Genomic DNA, 23914 nt, shown 5'->3' on the forward strand with positions numbered 1-23914 from the left:
GCATAAATGGAAATGGAACAAGAAACATATTTTGTTTAAAGAATATATATTTTTTTTCAGACAATGAGAATAATCATTGTGGCTGTTGTTCTGTGCCTGGCGGCCATTTACCAGGCTGAAGGTAAACTAATAATTCTATGTAATTAAACAAAGTTATTTGTCCCACTCTGGTGGACATTATGATAATGATATAACTTTTTCAAACAAATATAATATTGAAGGTCACACCTCTTCGTGCTGAAAAAAAAATAACAAGGATAGAAACTTGACTAGAACAACGAACATTTTTTATTAGCATTTCAAGTGAAACTCTGAAAATATGGCTCAAACATGTCAAAGGTCAATGAAGTAATTTTGATTTGTTAAGGTGCCGGATGCAAACGTCGTGTTTGTTACCATACAAACTGGTCTCAATATCGACCTGGTCTAGGCAAGTTCAAACCACGAAACATAGATGCTAGTCTATGTTCCCACATCATTTATGCTTTTGCTAAAATGGTTGGGAACAATCTGAAAGCATTTGAATGGAATGACGAATCAACTGATTGGATGGTTGGACTGTAAGTACATACTATTGTTCTTAGTTAATTATATGGATACTGGGATGACGATGGGACGGTGTCAAATATAGATGCAACAGATGGAACAGTCTCTCAAACAGTGAGATCATATAGTACTATAAGAATATATTCTACATCTGTTGTAGCTTAAAACTATCCAGGATGAGTATCTGACAGTAAGAGTCACCGGTCTATGGTCATAAATTAGATTATACAAAAGATAATAGGATAAACATATACGAAAAATTTTTTTTAAAGGGATTGTACACTTTTTATGTGTATCGGGGTCACTAATAGCATCAAATTGCTCCCTTCGAATTTTTATTCCGATGTCTGTGGTTCTTGCAATAGCACTAAAGCGTTTCATGACGTCAGTGGAGGGGAGCTCCTGGAAGCTACTATTAATATCTATGCAGTTCCCCTCTGGTGACGTTTGTTTCAGTGGAATTGCAAGAACCACAGACGTCGGAATGAAAATTGGAATGGTACAAATTGATGCTTTCAGTGTCCCCTATACACATAAACAGTTTAGAAAATCAATTTTCCTTTATTGTGAAGGTATGCTGAATTTACCAGTTTAAAGAAATCGCATCCTGGACTGAAGACAATGTTAGCTGTTGGTGGATGGAATATGGGTTCTGCATCATTCACCGCAATGGTATCATCAAGTGCAAATAGACAAGCTTTTGCTAAATCAACCGTGCAATTTTTAAGGAAGAGAAATTTTGATGGTTTAGATTTAGATTGGGAATATCCTGCTAATCGTGGAAGTCCTCCCCAAGACAAATCTCATTTTACAGAATTAGTTCAGGTAAAAGAGTAACGAATACATAATGGCTATGTGAACACTTTGCCAGGGGTGCCAACGTATTTGCAGAATCAATTGCTCTAATTCTTTCAAGGCGCCTTTACACGTTTTACCTCAAACCAATATAGTCTACATGGACAGATTACAATAGCTTAATGATTTTTGTTGTAGACCTTACAAGCTGCCTTTGCTGCTGATGCTCAATCATCTGGTAAACCTAAATTGATATTATCAGCTGCTGTAGCTGCTGGAAAACCCAATATTGATACAGCTTATGATGTACCCGCAATTTCAAAGTAAATTTTCTTTGTCTTCATACATAAATTGTATTATAATGAACCTTTCCATGTCCAAATATTTTTGGTGAAATAAGAATGTTAAGACCTTTCTAAAAATGAGATTTGTGTTAAATGCTCTTTACAATCATCGTAAAACAAAAGTAACAAATATAATTGGAATGTAGCATCGCTTGGTAATTTCATTTAAATCGCAAAATCCATGATAAACATGTTTCTATATCCAAAATCCTTACTTCATTTTAGACAACTTGACTTTATTAATTTGATGACGTATGATTTACATGGAAGTTGGGAAACTTTTACTGGTCATAACGCACCATTATATCCTCGTTCTGATGAAACTGGAGACCAAAAAAATCTGAATGTGGTATGTTTACTGTCAACTTGTCAATGCTCTGTCCAATAATTACTTGTTTCAGACAGTCTGTCTCATTTTAACCAGTATCGTATCAAATCAAAGTATTCGTCCATTTTGATCGCTAGAAATCAGCTGATTGTAATGTAAATAGAAATTTCAATAGTAAAATTGTTCTGAAATGATATATCATTTCTTTGAAAGCTTTTTGAAAATAATCTGTTTGACATGACTTAAGAATATTGATTTTGTTTAGGATTGGGCAGCTAACTACTGGGTACAGAAAGGAGCACCTAAAAATAAACTCAATATTGGTATAGATCTATACGGTCGTGCGTTTACTTTGAAAAATGCTGCTAACAATAAACCAGGAGATGCCACAACAGGACCTGGTCAAGCTGGACAATTTACCAGAGAAAAGGGATTTTTGAGCTACTATGAGGTGAATATTTAATAATATTACATTCTATTGGATTTGCTTCGGAAGATTAATGAAAATACATTTTCATGTTCACTGCTATCACGATGTGCATACATTCTCGACAGATTGATCATACTGTTCTATCTACTGTTGGTAGAAAAGATGCTTGCCTGGTTTTGCACCCCATCCCCACTTTCACATTTTTTAATCATTTTACACAGTGAAAGAATGGCCTGGGGCTTACATGGAAATTGTGTAGCCCCTACTCGCCCCCTTCACCTTGTGTTTTCTAGAAACGTGACTGTCTGTTGGCTAGTTGGATTATAAAGTTTTGAATAAACATGCTTAAAATACTGTGGTTTGAGTAATCGAACCCACCTAATTCTATAAAAGGATATGGAGGAATTTTATAAATATTTCAATTATTTTGTACGCAATCTGATGAAACAAACTATAGCTTTTGGCATATTTCTCAACATAAAATGATACTCTGCATCAGGGTATCAAGCAAGTGTTGAAGTTGAAAATAAATGACTGATAAATTGTCTTTTTTGTTTGTAGATCTGTGCATTACAAAAATCAGGTGGTCAAGTTCACATGATACAAGAACAACAAGTACCATATATTGTGAAAGGCAATCAATGGATCGGGTATGATGATCCTACAAGCATTAAAAATAAGGTATTTTCTTCGAACAAATTTATTTTTGAACATATAAAATGCAGTTTGAGGTTTCTTTTTATAATAGTGCTTCATTCTGTTAGCCAGTCACTGTCACAAATATGATTCGTTTGGTTGATCCTGCAGGACTCACGTCAGTTAAAACTCATGTAAGCTGTTTAGCTAAGTTTAGCTTTTTGGTGCAATACAATGCGTATTATGCATGTTGCCTAATGATATTTTCATAACTGAAATATTGGTCTGTAAGTACTTGGAACGACGTTGAAGAAGCGCGAGACAGACTATATGATGTTTATAATAATTCTTATTAAATTGTCAATAAATTTCTTTGTTTCGAGATTGCCTATGTAAAAGATAAAGGTTTCGGTGGTATTATGGTTTGGGCTTTAGATTTAGATGATTTCCAAGGAACATGCGGACAAGGCAAATACCCATTGATGCAGGCCATCAATCAAGAATGTGGTTCATCCTCTACTGGGCATCAGTAAGCATTTAATACTTCTTACTTTAGAATATGTGTCTGTATTCTTTGTAAATATTATAAAATTGACAATATTGACAAGGTTTCATTTTGGCACTTTATTAAGAGCATTGGCATAAAAATAATGGCTAAAAGCACTAATAATAATGAAAAACTATTAAATATGGGCTTATACATTGATAAAAATAATGAATGTTTAAATAATAACTTATTTCAGTATTCCACCCCATTTAACACACACAAATCGACCAAATACAGGGCATGTTACTAAAGCCCCAGGTAACTTCTCTCGTTATTCCAAACTTTTCTATATGCGAAAATCTGCAAACCACTATCAAATTCAAGTATTGTGATTTCTAATAGAAGGTCCATCGCATCTTGGTAGTAAAATTCACAGTCAAAACCGAATTACGTTTGTGAACATTCTAGTACGATTAAAAGATGTATTCCAAAGACTATGCCAATAACAACAGAGCGTATTCTCAAAGGCATTCTTTCGACGATTGTTGAAATGTTTGGGTACTTTGAGTAATGTAATCTTTGATTTTCTTCTTGCTAGGAGGAGACCATCATGTTGTAGTAAATAAAGAATTTTCGTGTTCTGGTAAAGCTGATGGTTTTTATGCTAGTCCTTTTTCCTGTGACCAATATTATATCTGTACTGCTGGTACTAGTTATAGGTAATAGTTATTTTCAATTGTCCATCCAGATCATTCTTCTCTAATTCATATTGCAAACTTAAAATTTCCATTGGTATTGATACCCATATTTCAATTAACACATTCACAGTTCCGTTTCCACGCTAATGCATAATTTCTATGCATATATGAGATAGCTATTTAGAAGTAACTACAACTGGAATATGGAATGTAGACTGTTATTCTATTGCCATGGAAATAAAGAAATTATTTTCAAATTTTTCTTACAAAGCTGTATTGAAATAAAATGAATTTAAATTTTGCCTCTGCTTTTCTAAAGCTTTTGAAGACATGGATTTTAACTAATTCCAATGATGTGTTATGTCACTGTGTTTCATTACAGAGTTCACTGTGCTGATGGTTTGGTGTATAATCCTAACACAAGAATGTGTGATTGGCCAAAGAATTACCAATGTACATTATCTGGAAATCATGTAACTAACGCACCAGTGACTCAACGACCTGTCACTCAAAAACCTTACAAACCAGCAACACATTCGACTGTTTTATTGAGTAAGTGGTAAATGCTAATGTAATGAAATTGAATTTAAAGTCCTATTCTACTCTACTTTATTTTGATGGTTTAATATTGCGGCAGTCAAGATATTAAGAACGTACATATGTATGTAGCAAAAGCAGCTTCGGTTTTTCTGTCCCATTTCATTAGGTATATTTCGACTATAATGAACCCCTGATCACCTCAGATCAAAACCAACTTAAGTATGTACAAACTTGTTGCATCATTTTTGTGTGGCTATACTAAAAATATAAACTATTAAAAAAACGAAAGTTGGGTCTTAGACTGACTTTTACAGTAGCCTTTTTCACGTAAAATATCTTTTATTTCAGATGAGTCTAATTTCTGTAAAGATAAACCTGATGGAATAATGAAAGATCCTATGGACCCTTGCAACGCTTTCTTTGATTGCTCCAATGGTATCACTTATAAAATTCAGTGTCCACCAGGTACCAAGTTCAGAGAATCAATATCTAATTGTGATATACCAAGCCATGTTCCTAATTGTTAAAAGTTTTTTAACATGATGATATAAAGATATTATACTGTTCTTTTCGTATTATTCATACCTTGCCGTGAACGCTGAAATGAGTGGGTATTTTGCTACGAATATCAGAGATTTTCTCAGAAAGACTTGCATCGTATCTTTACCAGACAAAACTTTTAACTTGACATCGCATATATGAAACATTTTATCATAATGGTTGTACCTGATGGTTCACTACTATACAACTTTTATTCCCGATTTTGCTATTCTTTGGACTTTGGATTTTTGATCAACGGAATTTTCTTGCCTACGGCTTTTTATTAAGTATATTTCACTGTCATTACACTGTGGATGGCCCGTATTGGGAACATCAAAATGGGGGAAATAGACAATCGATGAGGATTTATATGGAAAGCATGTCATCTATCTCTCAACAGAATGGTCAAAGTGGACTTACAAAGGTTACTGGGTATGAATGTTGAAGATATTGTCTAGCTATGTCATAATGAGTCAGAACAACCTTTTAATGTCTAGTCTCTATAGTTATATCATAGCGGTAAAACAGGTTAATTTGTTTTATATCAGAAAACTGTTGGACGGATCATTCAGATCACGACAATGGCGACCTTTTAATTGAATGAAGATATAAACCTTTTTTTCTATAGGATCTTAGTAATAAAGGAGGCTTAATGTTTTTCCCGTTTTTGTTAAATAAGATAAAAGTATGTAGGGATTAGGAAACGGCCATCTCTTTATTCCCTTCGCCTTTAAGAGGTGAAGGAAGTTCGAACTGGCTGTCCTTTCTGTAACTACCAACAACGATGAAGGGCCATGTGTTGTTGATATTATTATTATCCTTATTACTGGCTTTATATAATTCAGGTAGGAGTTTTGAATATTAATTTTTGCTTAAGAAAATAGGTAAGATAAGGTAATTAATTGTGTCCAGGTTTTATCTTGAATGACCAAATTGAGCTTTTAGATTCCATTTCTATAAAGCTTTTATAAATTTGACCTAGAGATTGCAAATTGAATTTCTACTGAGTGATCTGGGTTTTCTTTTTGTTTGATGGCACTCAAAACTTTCAAATTGAAAAAGAAAATCAACCCAAATCAGTAGCTGCTATTTAGCTGATCTTATTTGCATTGCTGCACCGTAAAAAATCACACGTCTTATGGTTGATTCTGAAAGAATTTATAAATTAAATGGTGATTAACATTATATCATTTTTGTTTAAGTTAACGGAGCTAAATACAATGTAGTGTGCTATTATGCTAACTGGTCGCAATATAGACCAGATGGTGGGAAGTTCTTCCCTGAAGACATCAATCCTAAAAGTTGTACCCACATCATATACGCCTTTGCTAAATTATCTGGAAATCGACTAGCACCTACTGAATGGAATGATGACCTATTCCAGTATCCTAGAGGATTGTAAGTAGACACATTCAGTCCTTGGTTTATTCATATACACGTGTGTCCAGTATTATCCGCGTTTGGAAGTTAAAAATACGAGTCGTATTTTATAGAAAAGACATCTGTAGAAATAGGAAACGAAATGATTAGTTTGACATATTTTTAAAGGAATTATGCAATTTTCGTACATGTCTAGTACTTGTAAAGACCATTTACATAATATACCATTTACATAATATGCAAGACTCAAATCAACTGCCCAAATGGCACATCTGTTCCTTTAATAGTCAATGTATATTTATTGTAGTTCAGTACTCGTCCAAAATGATTTTAAGCGAAAATGTATCAATATGATTTTAGATATCTAAGAGTTATGGATCTCAAGAAGTCAAATCCTGATCTGAAAGTTCTTCTTGCACTCGGCGGTTGGACCATGCCTGTAAGAGATTTCTCAGCAATGGTTTCAACATGGGGAAATAGACAAGAATTTATTCGTAATGCTATTGAATATTTGAGAAGATTTGGTTTTGACGGATTAGATTTAGATTGGGAATATCCTGGCAGTAGAGGAAGTCCGGCCATCGATAAGAAAAGATTTACATATTTAGTTTGGGTAAGTCTATAAGTATATTTTTTTCCAGTTGTTTATGAAATGTAGTGAAAATTTCTATGGCTAAGAACTTTTAATATGTGATCGGATAATTTCATCATGCGTTACCATGTTTCTATCATGTAGGAAATCAGAGATGCCTTTGAGAAAGAAGCTGTGCAGACTGGTAAAGAGAGGATGTTGATTACCGCTGCCGTACCAGCTAGCAAGAGTACCATTGAAAAAGGTTATGAAATTCCAGCTTTAGGAAAGTAAGTCCTCTAATAGTTTGGCTAATCCTTTTAATCCAGAGTTGTCATACATGTATCATAATTATGGGAATTTTAAATCATGTTGTTTGAGAACCAACAAAAAAGAGTATAACAGCAAATCAATCAACACTCAGTTACTTGTACGGCATATTAGAAAAGAAAATTTGAATCTACAAGCATAAATTGACAACTCTCTGATACAAACCAAATCAATGATTATTTAAATCTATCATAGAAAATTGGATATGATAAACCTGATGTCGTATGATCTACATGGTGGATGGGATAAAGTAACAGGACATAATGCACCACTGTTTGCTTATCCTGGTGATCCTACACCTACTCTTAATGTTGTAAGTTTCTAAATTATACTATATTGTATTATCAACAATGCAGCTTCTATTGTAACTCAGTGTGTTTATATCAACATGAATTTTGGAAAAAAAGGATTAAAACCTGAGATTTTCTTTAAAGTGTTTCAAACTAAGAAGGTTGTATCTATTTTAGGCTTACGCTGCACAATACTGGGCTAGTCAGGGAGCACCTAAGGAGAAAATCCATGTTGGTATGCCAATGTATGGAAGAAGTTATACATTAGCTAATAGATATAACACTGGATTAGGTGCTCCTGTTACTGGGCCTGGTAGAAAGGAACCTTTCTCAGGAGAAGCTGGTATAATTTTATATTATGAGGTAAAACTTGTATATACTTTGGAATCCCCAATGCCTTCTTATAATATGCACATTCTAAGCATGTTGAGCCACAGTCAGTTTGTGAGATTTGAAGAGAGTTGCTAAAATGTTGAACGGAGGAATACATTTTGCATTTACCCAGTTATTTTTGCTTTCACATTAGCATCTACAATTTCAAATTTGTTTTGCACCCAGAAGGATATATTTTGATCCTTTGATATATAACGGACATAGCTGGCGAATTCATACAGTTTAAAGATTTTGTACAAAAGGTGTCCGTCATTGAGAACGGTCTATGTGGATGAACATTTTTACTTTTTGTTCTTTTCAGATCTGCAATACAGTACTAAACAGATACCAAACTATACAAGATGATAATATGAAAGTACCATACGCTGTTTCTGGAGACCAATGGGTTGGATATGATGATAAAAGAGCTATACAATCTAAGGTATAAATAAACAAAAAAATGTAACAATTTGAAGAACAAGTCTTATAGTTTTGTGTTCGGTGTCATAAACCTGCTGGAACTGTATCATATGGGACTTGGTATGATTCTGCCACACATGCACTTCATGTATTATCTATATATGTATCATTTTGTATCGATCAAGTCGACAGCAAAATTGCCATCAAATTCTTAAATCGAGACTGTATAGTTGAGTAATTTTGTTTAAAGTTAGATTGGTTGTTGCAAGAAGGATATGGAGGTGGTATGATATGGGCCATAGATTTAGATGATTTTTCTGGTTCATTCTGTGGACGTCCATATCCATTACTATCAGTTCTAACGGATTGTTTATTGTATGGAAAAGGGTAAGACAATCATAAATATTAGAGCGTCAAAATATAGTACAGTAATTATTGAAATAATCTGACCGAGCATTATTCTTACCTTATGATCAGATAGAAAGCTACGACAATGTGACAAAATTTACTATTACATTTAGCCTTTGATATTTGTCAATCAGGGGTCTTATTCTCGATAACCTCTTTTAGTATTCAAGTTATCTGATTATTATCCATTTAGATTACTGTATTTCTTAAATCTGGAATTTACCTTACTTAAGATTTTTGAGAATAAGGCCCCTACTAATAATAAATACTTGTATTGTAGTTCCAACACATGTCGAGAGAAGGTACTTCCAGGATCCGTAGTACCACAACCAACGACACAAAAACCATGGATACCACAACCAGCAACAACACCTGAACCATACAACCCTCCTTATAAACCACCTAGTGGTAATACTTATATATAAACTACACTACTTCTTATATTGTGTCAAAATTAAAATCCAATCCGTTACCATAATCCTTCTCAGCCTAATTAATCTGTTGAAGGGAAGGGATCAAATCAGTTTTACTGTAACTTGTGGAAAGGTTAAACCATCTTCGTATGTTAGTTGCATATAAAGAGAATTTTTTTGTCATAAAGCTGTGTTCTATTATCAAAATACCACAACAAAGCAGCTTCTTTTGTGTAGCATTCAGTAGAGTCTACTCCATTCTTTTTGTATGATTGACCTTACCTATTTTATAATGCAAACCATGAACGAACATTCTCTTTGCAAATAGTATTGCTACACATGTCCACACCTATTAAAAACGTCTGATAAAGGAAAAGGATTATTTGTAAATGCTATGGTAACATGTCGAGTATGGAACAGGATTAAGTCTCATGCCTCCGTCTTTCTTATAAATAGATATCAAGACGTATTCTGTTACCCTTAATTTTAGTATTATCTCAAAATGGAGGGTCATTATATATTTCTCACTGTATTAGTGTTTCTGTCTGTGTTTAATACAGGTAAGATAATTTGGCGCTTGTCATAAGGATATTTTTCGTTAAAGGGATTATAAAGAGGTTTTCTAAACTTTTTATGTGTATTGGGGACATTGATCAATTTGCACCATTCAAATTTTCAGTCCGGCGTCTTTGGTTCCTGCAATTACTCTATAACTAAGAGTTTGATGACGATCTGCTTTTATCATCATATAGAAAAGCAGGAACCACGAACGTCAGTCTGAAAGTTCTATTATTCTTATTATGAGACCCTTATCATGACGTCATAAAACGATAAGTTTTAGTGGAATTACCGGAACCTCCGACACCAGTTTGAAAATTGGAATGATGCAAATCGATGCTAACAGTGTCTGGCCAGTCTCTCAAAACACGATTTACCTTAATTAACATTAACTGTATTCCAATTTGTAGAATAGAACGGATTGTCAAAAACAGTTGATCGGGTTTGAACTAGAAAAAAGTCAATAATCAATGACTTTATTGTTGAATTTTTTTTGCCACACCAATGATTTCTTTTTGTATTTCAGTTACCACTACCAAACGCAATGTTGTGTGTTATTTTGCCAACTGGGCCCAATACCGACCAGCGGGTGGCAAATTTTTACCTGAAGATATCAATCCTAAGATCTGTACTCACATCATATACGCCTTTGCTAAATTATCTGGTAATCGACTAGCCCCTACTGAATGGAATGATGACTTGATTGAATATCCAAGAGGACTGTAAGTATTTTGACTTTAATGATTTGTTTGATTGGAAGACGATAAATGGGACAGATTCAACATCCGTTTGACAAATCGTAACTTAGTCTCAGAAATGGTTATTCAGTAATGTAAATTATAGAAAGGACATAATATAGAAATAGAAAGTGAAACATCTAGTTTTTTGTCTATTGGAAGAGATGATGCTATTTTCGTGCAGTTTGTGTACCTCTGAAGACTATTAACATATATTCAATACCCAATTCAACCCCCGAAAATCCAAGATCCAAGCCCGTTTACCATTTGATACACTGCCTTTGATAGAAGTGTTTTTCTAACATTAGACCCATACCACTGACAAATTTCAGCAATTGCACCTTGGACGTTACATAAAATGATTGCATTCATCTGTATGATTTACAGGTACCTCCGAGTTTTGGATCTGAAGAAATCAAATCCTGATCTGAAAGTAATTCTTGCTGTAGGAGGTTGGACTATGGGTGTCAAAGATTTTTCAGTCATGGCCTCTACAGCTGGAAATCGACAAGAATTTATTGCCAATGCTATTGAATATTTGAGAAGATTTGGTTTTGACGGATTAGATTTAGATTGGGAATATCCTGGAAGTAGAGGAAGTCCAGCTATCGATAAGAAAAGATTTACATATTTGTGTCGGGTGAGTATCATCTGTTTCCAACAAAGTAAGTTATACCATCTTCCGTCCAGGTATTACTTTGTCTTATACCTCGATTACAATAGCCACTGTTTTTGTATGTATCATGGAATGCAGCGATTAGATTTGATAAGATTGTAAATATATTGGATTATATTGGATATCTCTGATTGGCTGTGTTCACTAGCATGTAATCCAATCAAATCACTGTATTTACAAACCGAAAAGTGGCTATTGTAGTCAAGGTCTTAAATTCGTATTAGATTGACATTGTGAAGAGTGTCAAACTATTCAAATTTGAATCTCATATTATTAGACATGATATATTTTCAATGCAGGAAATTCGACAAGGGTTCGAGAAAGAAGCCCAACAAACGGGAAAAGAAAGATTGTTGATAACCGCTGCAGTACCAGCTAGTAAATCAACTATCGATATTGGTTATGAAGTTGCAGCTATCGGCAAGTATGTAAATTAGAAGAATGTCAAGTTGGTAGCAATAACCAAAAGATCGAGTTATACATTGATACCGTTTTCTAAAAAAAAACTGTCTGTTACTATGGTTTATGTTTGATATAACGAACATTCGGGGACTATAACTTACCGGTGACATAAGCTTCGGTTTCCGTATGTACGACTTCATGAAATGAAGTATGAAGACCATGCTTAAGATTATTCAGTCTTCATTATAATTGATAGGAGTTTGGATATGATAAACCTGATGTCGTATGATCTACATGGTGGATGGGATAAAGTAACAGGACATAATGCTCCACTGTTTGCTTATCCTGGTGATCCTACACCTACTCTTAATGTTGTAAGTAATTCAACTATTATCTTTGGTGCATGGCCCTTTAATATTCAAAACAACATTCTAGATAAATATTTATGAATAAATTATAGATTATTTATACATAGTATGGATTTGTTTGTAGGCATATGCAGCAAATTATTGGGCTGAACAAGGTGCTCCAAAAGAAAAAATCCAAGTGGGCATTCCAATGTATGGAAGAAGTTATACATTAGCTAATAGATATAACACTGGATTAGGTGCTCCAGTTACTGGGCCTGGTAAAAAAGAACGTTATTCTGGTGAAGCTGGAATTATTTTGTCATATGAGGTAGGTCTTGAGCTGAAAAGCTGATCATAAGCAAATCCATGTTGTCGAAAAACGCAATGTCATATATGAATATGGGTTATGATTCCAAAGTTGTTGAATTATGAATTCAATGGATGTCAATCGTGTTTTGTCATTGTCGAAAAAAGGCAGAATTAAAACCAGTTTTTATACTTTAATGAACTTTAAAAAGAGGGTAATATGCGAAAAAATAACAATAAATAAATACCAATTTTAATGCTAAGCTTTTGCCTTTTCTGTTGTTTTAGATCTGTGAAACTCTCCTTAATAAATACCAGACCATACAAGATGATAATATAAAAGTACCATACGCCGTTTCTGGAGACCAATGGGTTGGATATGATGATAAAAAGGCAGTAGCCACAAAGGTATAGTCGCTTATATTCCGCATTGCCTTAAACGTAGATAGAAATGTAAATGTGTTCAAAACAAAGCACATGTATATACTTTCGTCCTTTTAGAAATCCAGTGCATGGGTTTTAAATTGAAATACTACGATTACTTATATATTTGTTAGCTGGTGTCCGTCGCCAAGTTTTTTTTCGTTGAATCTTTCGTATCACTGAAAATGTCTGTGTACTAGTTAGTTTGACAAAGTATGCTAGTTTGGTTGAATAGGTATTTATGTTTTTAAACGTTTTGATATTTCAGTTAGATTGGCTTCTGGAACAAGGCTATGGAGGTGGTATGATATGGGCAATAGATTATGACGACTTCACTGGTTCTTTTTGTGGTAATCCCTATCCACTTCTCTCTATTATCAGTGAATGTTTGATAAACGGCAAAGGGTAAGAATTTAATATAAATTTAAATAACGAGAGAGCTAGCGTTGCGGTACAAATATTAATCAAATTTATGAATATAGAATCAATGGCGTTCTTTACTTTAAGGCCATTTTCAGTCGTGTTTGCAAACACATTTGGCGTCTTCGAATTTGTAAGAGTGTAGCCACAGAAATATTAGTGAATGTTTGTGATTGAGATGAAATTTGGTTGTATATTGAACTGGTTTTCTACAAATGAAATCGATCGATAATATTTAATATTGCATATTCATTTTAATAGTTCAAGGATGTGTAGAGAAAAGTTTGGCTCACAAACAAATGTACAACCAACACAGAAACCATGGGTACAACCAACAACCACAACCGTAAAACCATGGTGGTGGAGACCGACTACAACCAGAAAACCGTGGATACCACCTACAACCACAACTGTGAAGCCATGGTGGTGGAAACCTACTACAACCAGAAAACCCTGGGTACCACCTACAACCACAACAGTGCGCCCATGGTGGTGGTATCCTACAACAACGAAAAGACCATCATCAGGATGTAAGTTGTGAGCCATAGTCAATATGAGTCGATTCTCTTATTCAGTGTGTTTATTTACTTTGTTCATAAGGCTGGAATCAAATTTTTGGAAAGTTAATGCCCATAGCCGTAGAATTGGGTATCCGAAACACGCGTCAGCAGCATGGGATGAGCTTTAGTCAGTTATTCAATAACTCTCTTTCGCTAGTAGTAAAACCAATAAAGAAAAGAGCCGAGAAAAGCACATAACTAAGAAATGCATACTTTCCTTAACTTCCAGGGGGACTGTCGATGTAGCAATTTACTCTCTTTTCATCCTAATTAGATTAATGATTTTTATTTTTCAGCATTTAGATGTAGTGTCGATGGAATCTTTGGTGATCCATTAAGTTGTAGAGTTTTCCATTGGTGTGTAGGCGGCCGTGATATCAGAATGGGGTGTCCAGCTAACACAGGTTTCAATTCTACGTTAAAAGTATGTGCTTGGATGGACTGTTAAAACTTCCCTGCTTGAATGAAAAAAAACATCTCACATTTGTACATACACATTCTAAGACAAAGAAAAAGAGACAAAAGTTTTAATATATTATCATTATGTATTATGTAAATAAATTATTATGGCAATGTAAATAATATTAATATATATGATCCGATTATTGTTTAACGAATAAAAATTATGACCTTTCCAATTGTGTTGCATCTTACTTGAAAAAGTTACTGGGACCATCAGGTTTGAAAGAGTACTTTTTTAATCATCAAAAAGATTAAGGCCTTGGGATGGAATTAAGCTCCGGTGCATAGACTACATTATCAATACACCTGTGCTTAAATATGTCGTAATCAAATGCCGGTTATCGTTGTTTCGAACATCCTCGAAAATATATTACATGATCAAGGCCAAGTCAAAGTGACAATCCAGAACTTCAAAGTGTTGACCAGTTGGATACCAGAATGAATGTGTAACAATTAAATTCTCTTCACGATTAGCTTGGTAAATATCATTAAACTCTTACTTAATATAAGGATTAAGAATATAAAGACTTGGGTTTATTTTCTTTGTCTATTATCGTAAAGGACGGGTAGGAATGCTGTATGGACGTTGTATCTCACTGGAGTAAATTTTCTTCTTTATTTCTGTAACATTGTTCAATATGAAGGACTATATAGCATATTTTTTGTTGCTGATAAGTATATTGGCACCTGAAGGTAAGGCTGATTTTGTTTTTTTTTTGCCTGTATCATCTTCAATAAGCAGACAGCAACTCTACATCTTCATGAAAAGTTCATTTGATAACTCTGATCACTCTATCGGGAACGATTCGACATCCACACCTTTAACCATATACAAAGACCCCGAGAATTTTGTTTATCACCAAATACTTTAGACCTCGCGTTTTCTAGCAATCCGTTGCTATTTATTCTTGTAGTTCATTCAAAGAAGTTCAATGTGGTATGCTATTATGCCAATTGGTCTCAGTATCGTACAGGAAATGGACAGTTCTTTCCAGAAGATATCAACCCTAAGAGTTGTACACACGTCATATATTCCTTTGCTCATATCTCTGGTAATAGACTGATACCAACTGAATGGAATGATGATACTCAATATCCTAGAGGAATGTAAGTCAATGAATAGATGTAATAGATAAATACTATCCATTTAATTTATTACCACCGCAATAATATTAGTCTGGTGGTCTCAGCTTAATGTTTGTCAATATTAGCAATATATCGAACTAAGCTCATGTTAGCAAAAGACAGATAATGTAGCAGACAGTTTTGTTTACATTGATGTCCCTACGTATACAATAAAGAAGCCGAACATAACTAGTCCTACCCACAGACGTGATAAGTGAATATACGGATGTGGTGTCGTCCATAAGTTAAGCCCGCATATCAACTGTATTGTGGCATCGAGTGAGACACATGGACATTGCGGAATATCCAGAAATGTCTTCACGTATGACGAAATGGTGAAAATTCCCAAAAACTAGCGTTCCAAAACTGGATCCCATAAATTGCGACTTTTTGAGTCTAGCTCTGACCTTGGCGATATCACACCCAGTTATCACGTCCGAAGAACAAGAGGAGCCAAATTTGCCGGGCTTATAATAAGGTATTATTACCGGGGTAAATTGTTTTAATATAATAATAATGTTAGGGATGGCACAGCTAGAAAAAAATTCCAGAGTGATATTTCAAGCCTATTGACGTTATTAATGTTAAAGGTATTATCGAGTTTTGGATCTGAAGAAATCGAATCCCAGTTTGAAAATTCTGCTAGCCGTTGGAGGATGGAGTATGCCAGTCAAAGATTTTTCTAAAATGGCATCCACTTGGGAAAACCGACGTGAATTTATAGACACAAGTATTGAATACTTGAGAAGATTTGGTTTTGACGGATTAGATTTAGATTGGGAATACCCAGCTAATCGCGGCAGTCCACCAATCGATAAAAAACGGTATACGTTTCTCGTGAAGGTAAGGGGTAAACATTATGATGACTTTCACAACAGTTATTGTTCGACTTTAGTTCAAATTTCTTTTGTTTGCATGCTTTTTAAAATTATCAAAAGACATGATTATCATTACCAACAGTACTTAATAGTATGCTGTCATTAATTTTTTTATCACGAATTTTTCTAAATAATAGGAGCTGAGGGAAGCCTTTGAGAAAGAGGGACGTGAAACAGGTCGAGATAGACTATTAATAACAGCAGCAGTACCTGCACCTCAAACTATTGTTGATAGAGGATACGAAGTAGCTGCTATAGGAAAGTAAGATAAAATTATTTTGATGCATTCCAAAGTATCTACCAAATATTTAGGATTTGTGTCTCATTTATACAGACCGTATAGGTAATTAGACGAAAGGAATCATAAGTTTTTGAAGCTTTAAATTTAGGATATCGCAAGCAATGTAGCAAGATGTGTTTACGTTGGCATTCTTAATTTGGGATACTTCATTACAGGAGTCTGGATATGATAAATTTAATGGCCTACGACTTCCATGGTGGTTGGGATGATGTCACGGGACACAATGCTCCACTGTTTGCTTATCGTGGAGATCCCACACCAACTCTGACAGTGGTAGGTACATTTCTGAAATGACAATATGATTTTGTAACCTTCCCAAATTATTGCCAATAATAATCTTTATAAAGCTGTCTTCAAAAATTAATATTCCAATAATCCGTGGAATCGCAGCGAGTGTAAGATATAATATGCTCACTATCAAAAGGGCTGATTGAGATAAGAATCTGGGCAAAAGGCAAAAAAACTAAATACGGTATTCTCGATTTCCATTTGAAATTAATTTTATCTTTGTAGGAATATACAGCAAAGTATTGGGTTCAGGAAGGTGCACCTAAAGAGAAAATTAATATTGGTATGCCGATGTATGGTAAAACGTTTACACTAGCAAACAAATATAATACTGGATTAGGTGCTCCAGTTACTGGACCTGGTAGAAAGGGACCTTACTCACTGGAATCTGGCCTTTTGGTCTTCTACGAGGTAAATGACCCATTAACTCATTGCTATTTTGCTATATTGCTATTTCCTAGTGGCTTAAATTGAATCTCTATCATCACCGCCAAATAATAATCAATAATCAACAAGTGCACAGTAACGATATTTGGACAAATGATCTTTGATTAGCATAGTAGTGGCGGGTGTCGCACGAGAAGCAGACCATGCTTACTCTTTTCTTTGGAGGAGTCCACTACTATAATATTTTTACTCCTGATTTTGCCATGCTTTGGACGAGATGTTGATTAACGAAATTTCCTTTACTTGTACGGATTTTATTTATAGTATTAAAGTCTTGGTGTTTCTCTATTTAGATTTGTGATGAGGTTTTGAATAAATACCAGACCTTACAAGATGACAATATGAAAGTACCATACGCTGTTTCTGGAGACCAATGGGTTGGCTATGATGACCAGAAAGCTATAGCAGCTAAGGTTAGCAGTAAATCAGATATTTTAACGTGTGTGCGGAATAAATTATAAAAATTCGAGTATAAAAACAATATTTAAAATTACGACAAATTAGATTTCACTCTTCAAATAATGTCCCTTGAAAAAGAAAATTGTCTAGAGTCTTCGTTACTGTTTAACGATTTCGTCTTCGGTCAAAAGTCTGTATTTTCGAAAGACAACAATGCATGTTTGGATTTAGGGTTTGTAATAACTAAAACCAACGAGATGAACACAAACTGAACAGTATGTATGATTTGGTTTTAGTTAGATTGGTTATTAAAAGAAGGGTTTGGAGGAGGAATGATATGGGCCCTTGATTTAGACGATTTTTCTGGTGGTTTCTGTGGAAGTCCGTATCCGCTACTTTCTGTCATCACCAACTGTCTATTGGCTGGAAAAGGGCAAGTATTGATAATTTAACATGTTCTTATCCTTCAAATGAAACGAGTTTGGAAGAAGATTGGCATTCTACATTTTTTTGACATGTTAGTTCGTATTCGAGCCAAGAGAAATCGAACATTTACCATTGTATATTAACAGTAGGGCTCAAAAGCTTAAATTCCTGGTAAATCCTATGGTTCATGATACCATATAAAATATTGTAGATCTGAAACGTGCAAGGAAATGGTGTTCTCAGCGCAGTCCACAACTACGACAACCACGACAAGACCGTGGTGGTGGAAACCAACAACCACAAGGAAACCTTGGGTGCCTCCTACCACAACCACAAGGAAACCCTGGGTACAACCAACTACAACCACAAGGAAATCATGGGTACCATCAACCACAAGGAAACCTTGGGTACCACCAAGCACAACAACAAGAAATCCTTGGTGGTGGAGGCCAACAACTAAAAAGCCATGGGTGCCTCCAACAACAACTCAACGGCCTATTGTTCCAGTCAAAGGTTAGAGCAAGGGATATCTGTGGTATTACGTGTATTTGTTTGCCTTAATATAAAACTCATAGCCCATTTTACCCATCTCCGCATTAAGAAAATTTAGAAAAACAGATTGACATTTGAAGTTTTTTAGCCATTTCCTATTAATTCGAAAGCATACAGACCTCTGGGTTTTTACCTTCATAATGTTATAATTTATATTTCAGAATTTAAATGTCCCTTAGCCTGGGGTATGTATCCTGATCCCTTTTCATGCAGGAAGTTTCACGTTTGTGTATATGGTCGAGATATTGCTATGATGTGCCCACCATTTACCGGTTTTAGTGATATACATAAGGTCTGCACATGGATGAAATGTTGAATTAATTGAAATGGGCTATAAATAAAAAAAATCAACTTCATAACCTATGTATCCTTTTATTTCCTTGGCACTTTCAGCTTTGCATATTTTGAAGAATGGTCGCAAATGAATAATGCCAAATACACATTATTGGCTTTTTGAACTGAAAGGGTTGACAAACTTTGGGAAAATGTGGGGGCGGGTGTTGAAGGTAGATTATGATCTGTCTTGCTTGCGACTTTCACCACAGATACTATTGTAGTGGAATTCAATTATTCTGATTTTTAAGCATATCAACCCGACATCCTTTCGGAGAGTTCCCATAGGTTATAGACTTTTTGATAAATTTATCATCTAACGAGATTCTAATTCCCTTCTAAAGCACTTTATCATAAATGTCTATAGCTGATCTTCAATCTATTTTTAATTCAAATAAATTAAATTGCATGAATGGAAAGATTCACATCTACACTTTACTAAGTTGTAATAGATAAGTTTCTGAGAGCATATGGATAGCTGATACAAAGAACCATAGTCCAGAAACATACAAAAAAACTACATCACTGTATAACGCCAGCGATAACAATCACACATGAAGAATCGTGTCATTCATTAGTTTCTACAGTGAAATATGAGGTGCAAATAACATATTCGTTGAAATATTCTTGAAAAGCACGAATGTGATTAAAAACTGTGAGATTGAAATGTTATGATATTCTGAAAACATTGATCCAACCTTTGCAATGACACACATATAAATAATCATTATCATCAAAAGCCACCCCTCGTGGTCTATCTATACCATGGGATTTTGTTAAGCAGTCCTCCATGTATTCTCCATTTTTATTCAGTTTAAGAACTCTAGCACCATTGTAATCTGCTAGATAAATACACTCATCTATTGAAGAGCAAACACCGTAAGGAAGTTTGAGCTTATCTCCGTTATCAGATCTATAAGTGAACAATATTTCTCCCGTATGAGTTAAACATGTTACGGCTTTAGATTTGCAATCTGATATGAGAATATTTCCGCTATAAGTTGCCGATAAATAGCTAGGATCCAATAAATCTTTTAATACTAGTTTCTGTAACACGGTACCAGAGAAGTCAATGACGTCAATAAAGCACCCACCAGAGAACGATGACCTACTAGCTGCCAGACGGTTGGTACCAATTACAGCAATTCCAGTATAGTCAGATTGTGTTTCTACCATTCTACTTACTTGAAATTGAGGTATAACATCAATAAACATAACATGTTTACTGGCTGTAACTATCACTGTTTGGTTGTTCAGTTTCTCGATTCGTCTTGGATTGCGTAATGTTATTTTCCGAGGAGGATTAGACAGAAGTTTAATACAGTTATTGGTGCCATCGACTACAATGGGAATACACTGATTGTTGACCGTCACGATAACTAAATCTATGGCACTAGAATCACCCTTATTTTCTCCTTCTAAATGAGTTTCTAATCTCATGAGTTTATAGGAAGAGCGTGGTTTGATAGATCCAATTACCTCAGTCTCTACCACAGAAGATAATTTTTGATTTTCAACAAACTTCACATCGACGCAGATGGGTAGATTGATATCTGCAGAAGATATGTTTAACAGACGATGTTTCTGTATTTCGATTAATTGTGTATTGTTTAATATGTCTGTATCTGAACCCATCGTAATTACAGAAGCAATAAATTTCTCTACCTGCCTTAAAGCTGTGAATGTTTTCTTACTTGTGGTCTGTCTGGTTATCAACTCCCCCGATGTTATTTCATACTCTTTCTCGCATTTCTCAAGTAGTCGGCTTTCGGACTGTCTGATTGTCTTTATGATATCGTTAACATAATCTTTAATTGCCTGGTCAGTTCTATGTTTACTCTCCTCAAGTTGATTAGTTTTGATTTGTAGATCGGCTAAATTTTTCTCCGCCATTATAACATGTGATTTGATTTCATTCAGTGATTGATGGAGATGGGAACGACTTGTCCGTGCAACTTTCGATACACTTTCGATATTTTTACACTTTCTATGTGCTACAATAGCACACGTTTGACACAAGGTTACACAACACTGATCACAGTAGAACTCTATACAATGATCTGGATGAGATAAACAAATAGGATTTCCGGATTTATTACGTTCCTGTTCAGACACTTTGCTTATTGGAACAGTACCGTGTGTTTTGGTCACTTTCATTTTCCCATGAACCACAGAGCAGTTATCACATAACCCATCATGGCAGTTTTGACACCACACTGTAGCTTTAACTATATTATCAGCATCGGAACATAAAGCACATAAATCACCTGAAATATACAATACAAACATTCACAAAGAGTTATAAAAAGCAAAAAGTCTTCTTTGGCAAAATTTCACGTTTGTATATCAAAATTCGTGAGCAAGGAAATGACTAGTTGTAGTATTGAAGTTTTATACTATAGCCGTACACTGCCAAATTCCAGATTAAAACGTAAGGAAACACAAGTACACAATGTTTCAATTTATTCCGACTGTGTTGACGTTAAATATTTAAATGCGCACATTTAATAGTTCTTCAATCGTGCTATGTTGTGCGCTTAATCCAATTTCTTTTAATTCAATTTCTATGTTTGCAAACTGTATCTGCCATTGGATCTCTGTAATGAGTCACATAAAAAAACCTGTCAATAATTAATATTTTACCAAAGAAAAGCATATGGTTATAGAGTAACTATCTTTAATTATTGACTGGTCTGTTTCATTTACACAGGACGGAAATAATAGAGGAGTGCTACATTAACTATTTATGTCTTCATCAGCTTGTTCAGAGTAACAAGAACACGTTAAATCTATAAAATAACTTGCTTTCTACTTAGATTTAAATGAATTGTTAACATTGACATCACGTACTATGTGAAGATTTGTCGGAATTCAATAAAGAGTCTAGGGATTTAACAGGTTTTTATTTAATTGAGCCTATCGCAAGACAAATTTTCCTTGAAGTTATCATTTACTTACAGCACAAGATTGTATGTTTTGTAAGGTATTTAATTGTGTGAGAGGGTGTGTTTGTGTGAGTTTGATGTGTTATGGTAAGGCAAGTTTGGTGAAAAGTAAAAGTTTGTATATTTTGTATGCAGGGCTTTCAACGTTTTTCTTTCTTTTATCCTATTTAGGGTCTTTAATCAATTGCATGACGCCCCCCCCCCCCCACCCTTTTCTATTTCGTGACTTTCTTTGTGCAATTTTCTGCAATCTTTTTCATGTCGGAGAACATTTTTTCAATTAATAAATTTCTAAATTATCCTACTTGGGATAATTACCCCTAGGTTGAAAACCCCCGATGTAGTGTGTGTGTATATTTGTTGTGTTACTAATATTGAGTACGAAAGTGTGATACATTGAACGATTATGTGATGGTGTCAATATATTTTCTGTTAGCAGTTGAGTGATTACTGCTTAGTGATAATTGTTTTGTTATTGTGTTTGTGTACAAATACGGTTGGAAAAGTCCAACAAAGAAGTTTCATGATTTCACTAACCTTTTACCAAAACATAACTAGATTTGAATAATGTCTAAAGATATTATCGAATTTCAACTATCGGAAACACTAATAAAAAAATTAAAAAGAGTTTCATAATTCATCTTTTCCCCTTTCACAATTGTTAACATTCTTCAGTCAGAATTATTCAGACACAAAAAAAACCCTTGAATTTGAGTTTCATTTCCCGATTGAATGGATTTGAAATACATGTCTTACAGTGCATCATATTATCGATTTTCAGCAATATCTCCGATTCGAGACCATATACAAGTTATTTTATGGCACTGGTGCTTTGTAAAACGTTCATAATTACTATGACTTTCAAATTTCAAAAGCATGATACTCTCAGAGAATCTAGATTTTCTTTAAAAATCATGAATGTCGATTGCTTCTGATTATTAGGGTGTTTGGTTACAAATAGCATTGACGTCACGTCACACCTATGATAACAAGGTAGTTGTAGAGAAGAAAGGGGGTGAAAATTGAATCAATATACTGTAAATATTTATATTACTGTATATCTATGTTGTGTGAATCAGGACGAGACATTGAATACATAGGTGACAGATGGCAGCATGTGTTCTATTGCACGGGAGATCTAGAAAAACATGAAAAAAGAACGAACAAACGGACAACTTTACATTGATAACTAGCTGAGGTTCACGAGGGTCCTTTCTACCAGTTGATTCCTGGCCAAAACTCTTAGAATCGATTTTTCCCGGATTATCTGTTTTCAATATTGATAAACGTTACTTACCAGAACTTTTACCAGTAATTGTATCAGCCAAACATTTCAAAAATTGACTGGATGGTAACTTTTCAGCCCATCTAGATATAGGTAATGTATCACAGGGGCTCTGAATTATCTCATCACAAACAGGGCACAGAAAACATCCCTCGGCTTCTACTTCTTTACTCCTTTTATCTATATAACTCTGTATACACGACTGGCAGAAACTGTGAAGGCACTTGAGAGTCACGGGAGAATCAAAGTCTTGGCAGCATAATCCACAAGTGAGATGATACTCCGATCCGGTAGACAGTGAGGCCATGTCTAAAATGAATAATACAAGAGTGGAATGAAGTTCATACAATGAACATACAGCGAAGATCAATAGAAAAGCTAGCAGACGAAGTTTAAGAAAACAGATCCAGTAACGAGAATCAATGAACTATGAGAAGTTAATAAGATAATATTATAAATCAATACATATTAAACTAATAACTAGTCATATATTTACATTCTTAAAATGGTCAT

General features: G+C 34.6%; 6 protein-coding genes across 6 annotated transcripts; 5 read left to right on the plus strand and 1 right to left on the minus strand.

Moving 5' to 3' along the window:
- Nucleotides 1-387: 387 nt before the first annotated feature.
- On the plus strand, nucleotides 388-3612 carry LOTGIDRAFT_130278 (hypothetical protein; the record flags this gene model as incomplete). Its single annotated transcript, XM_009065319.1, has 7 exons — nucleotides 388-560; nucleotides 1119-1371; nucleotides 1540-1664; nucleotides 1911-2034; nucleotides 2279-2464; nucleotides 3005-3124; nucleotides 3463-3612. Coding segments are annotated over 7 exons (1131 nt in total), but the record flags the coding sequence as incomplete, so codon positions are not given.
- Nucleotides 3613-6128: 2516 nt separating this feature from the next.
- On the plus strand, nucleotides 6129-9540 carry LOTGIDRAFT_167819 (hypothetical protein; the record flags this gene model as incomplete). The annotated part of the gene is made up of 9 exons (XM_009065320.1): nucleotides 6129-6189; nucleotides 6547-6742; nucleotides 7085-7337; nucleotides 7461-7585; nucleotides 7821-7938; nucleotides 8093-8278; nucleotides 8610-8729; nucleotides 8958-9094; nucleotides 9396-9540. The coding sequence occupies 9 exons, from the start codon at nucleotides 6129-6131 to the stop codon at nucleotides 9538-9540; spliced, it is 1341 nt and encodes a 446-aa protein (XP_009063568.1).
- Nucleotides 9541-10030: 490 nt separating this feature from the next.
- LOTGIDRAFT_235784 (hypothetical protein) lies at nucleotides 10031-14598 on the plus strand (the record flags this gene model as incomplete). Its single annotated transcript, XM_009065321.1, has 10 exons — nucleotides 10031-10088; nucleotides 10613-10808; nucleotides 11211-11463; nucleotides 11799-11923; nucleotides 12158-12275; nucleotides 12394-12579; nucleotides 12846-12965; nucleotides 13249-13385; nucleotides 13668-13930; nucleotides 14257-14598. The coding sequence occupies 10 exons, from the start codon at nucleotides 10031-10033 to the stop codon at nucleotides 14406-14408; spliced, it is 1608 nt and encodes a 535-aa protein (XP_009063569.1). The 3' UTR covers nucleotides 14409-14598.
- Nucleotides 14599-15060: 462 nt separating this feature from the next.
- LOTGIDRAFT_167821 (hypothetical protein) lies at nucleotides 15061-18312 on the plus strand (the record flags this gene model as incomplete). Its single annotated transcript, XM_009065322.1, has 8 exons — nucleotides 15061-15115; nucleotides 15337-15529; nucleotides 16138-16390; nucleotides 16563-16687; nucleotides 16882-16999; nucleotides 17240-17425; nucleotides 17755-17874; nucleotides 18157-18312. The coding sequence occupies 8 exons, from the start codon at nucleotides 15061-15063 to the stop codon at nucleotides 18310-18312; spliced, it is 1206 nt and encodes a 401-aa protein (XP_009063570.1).
- A 204-nt stretch (nucleotides 18313-18516) lies between these two features.
- LOTGIDRAFT_167822 (hypothetical protein) lies at nucleotides 18517-19154 on the plus strand (the record flags this gene model as incomplete). The annotated part of the gene is made up of 2 exons (XM_009065323.1): nucleotides 18517-18799; nucleotides 19000-19154. The coding sequence occupies 2 exons, from the start codon at nucleotides 18517-18519 to the stop codon at nucleotides 19152-19154; spliced, it is 438 nt and encodes a 145-aa protein (XP_009063571.1).
- Nucleotides 19155-19840: 686 nt separating this feature from the next.
- Nucleotides 19841-23708, minus strand: LOTGIDRAFT_167823 (hypothetical protein; the record flags this gene model as incomplete). Its single annotated transcript, XM_009065324.1, has 2 exons — nucleotides 19841-21438; nucleotides 23414-23708. The coding sequence occupies 2 exons, from the start codon at nucleotides 23706-23708 to the stop codon at nucleotides 19841-19843; spliced, it is 1893 nt and encodes a 630-aa protein (XP_009063572.1).
- Between the last annotated feature and the right edge of the window lie 206 nt (nucleotides 23709-23914).

Source organism: Lottia gigantea (assembly GCF_000327385.1).
Source record: "Lottia gigantea unplaced genomic scaffold LOTGIsca_69, whole genome shotgun sequence".
In the NCBI taxonomy this organism is placed as follows: domain Eukaryota; kingdom Metazoa; phylum Mollusca; class Gastropoda; family Lottiidae; genus Lottia; species Lottia gigantea.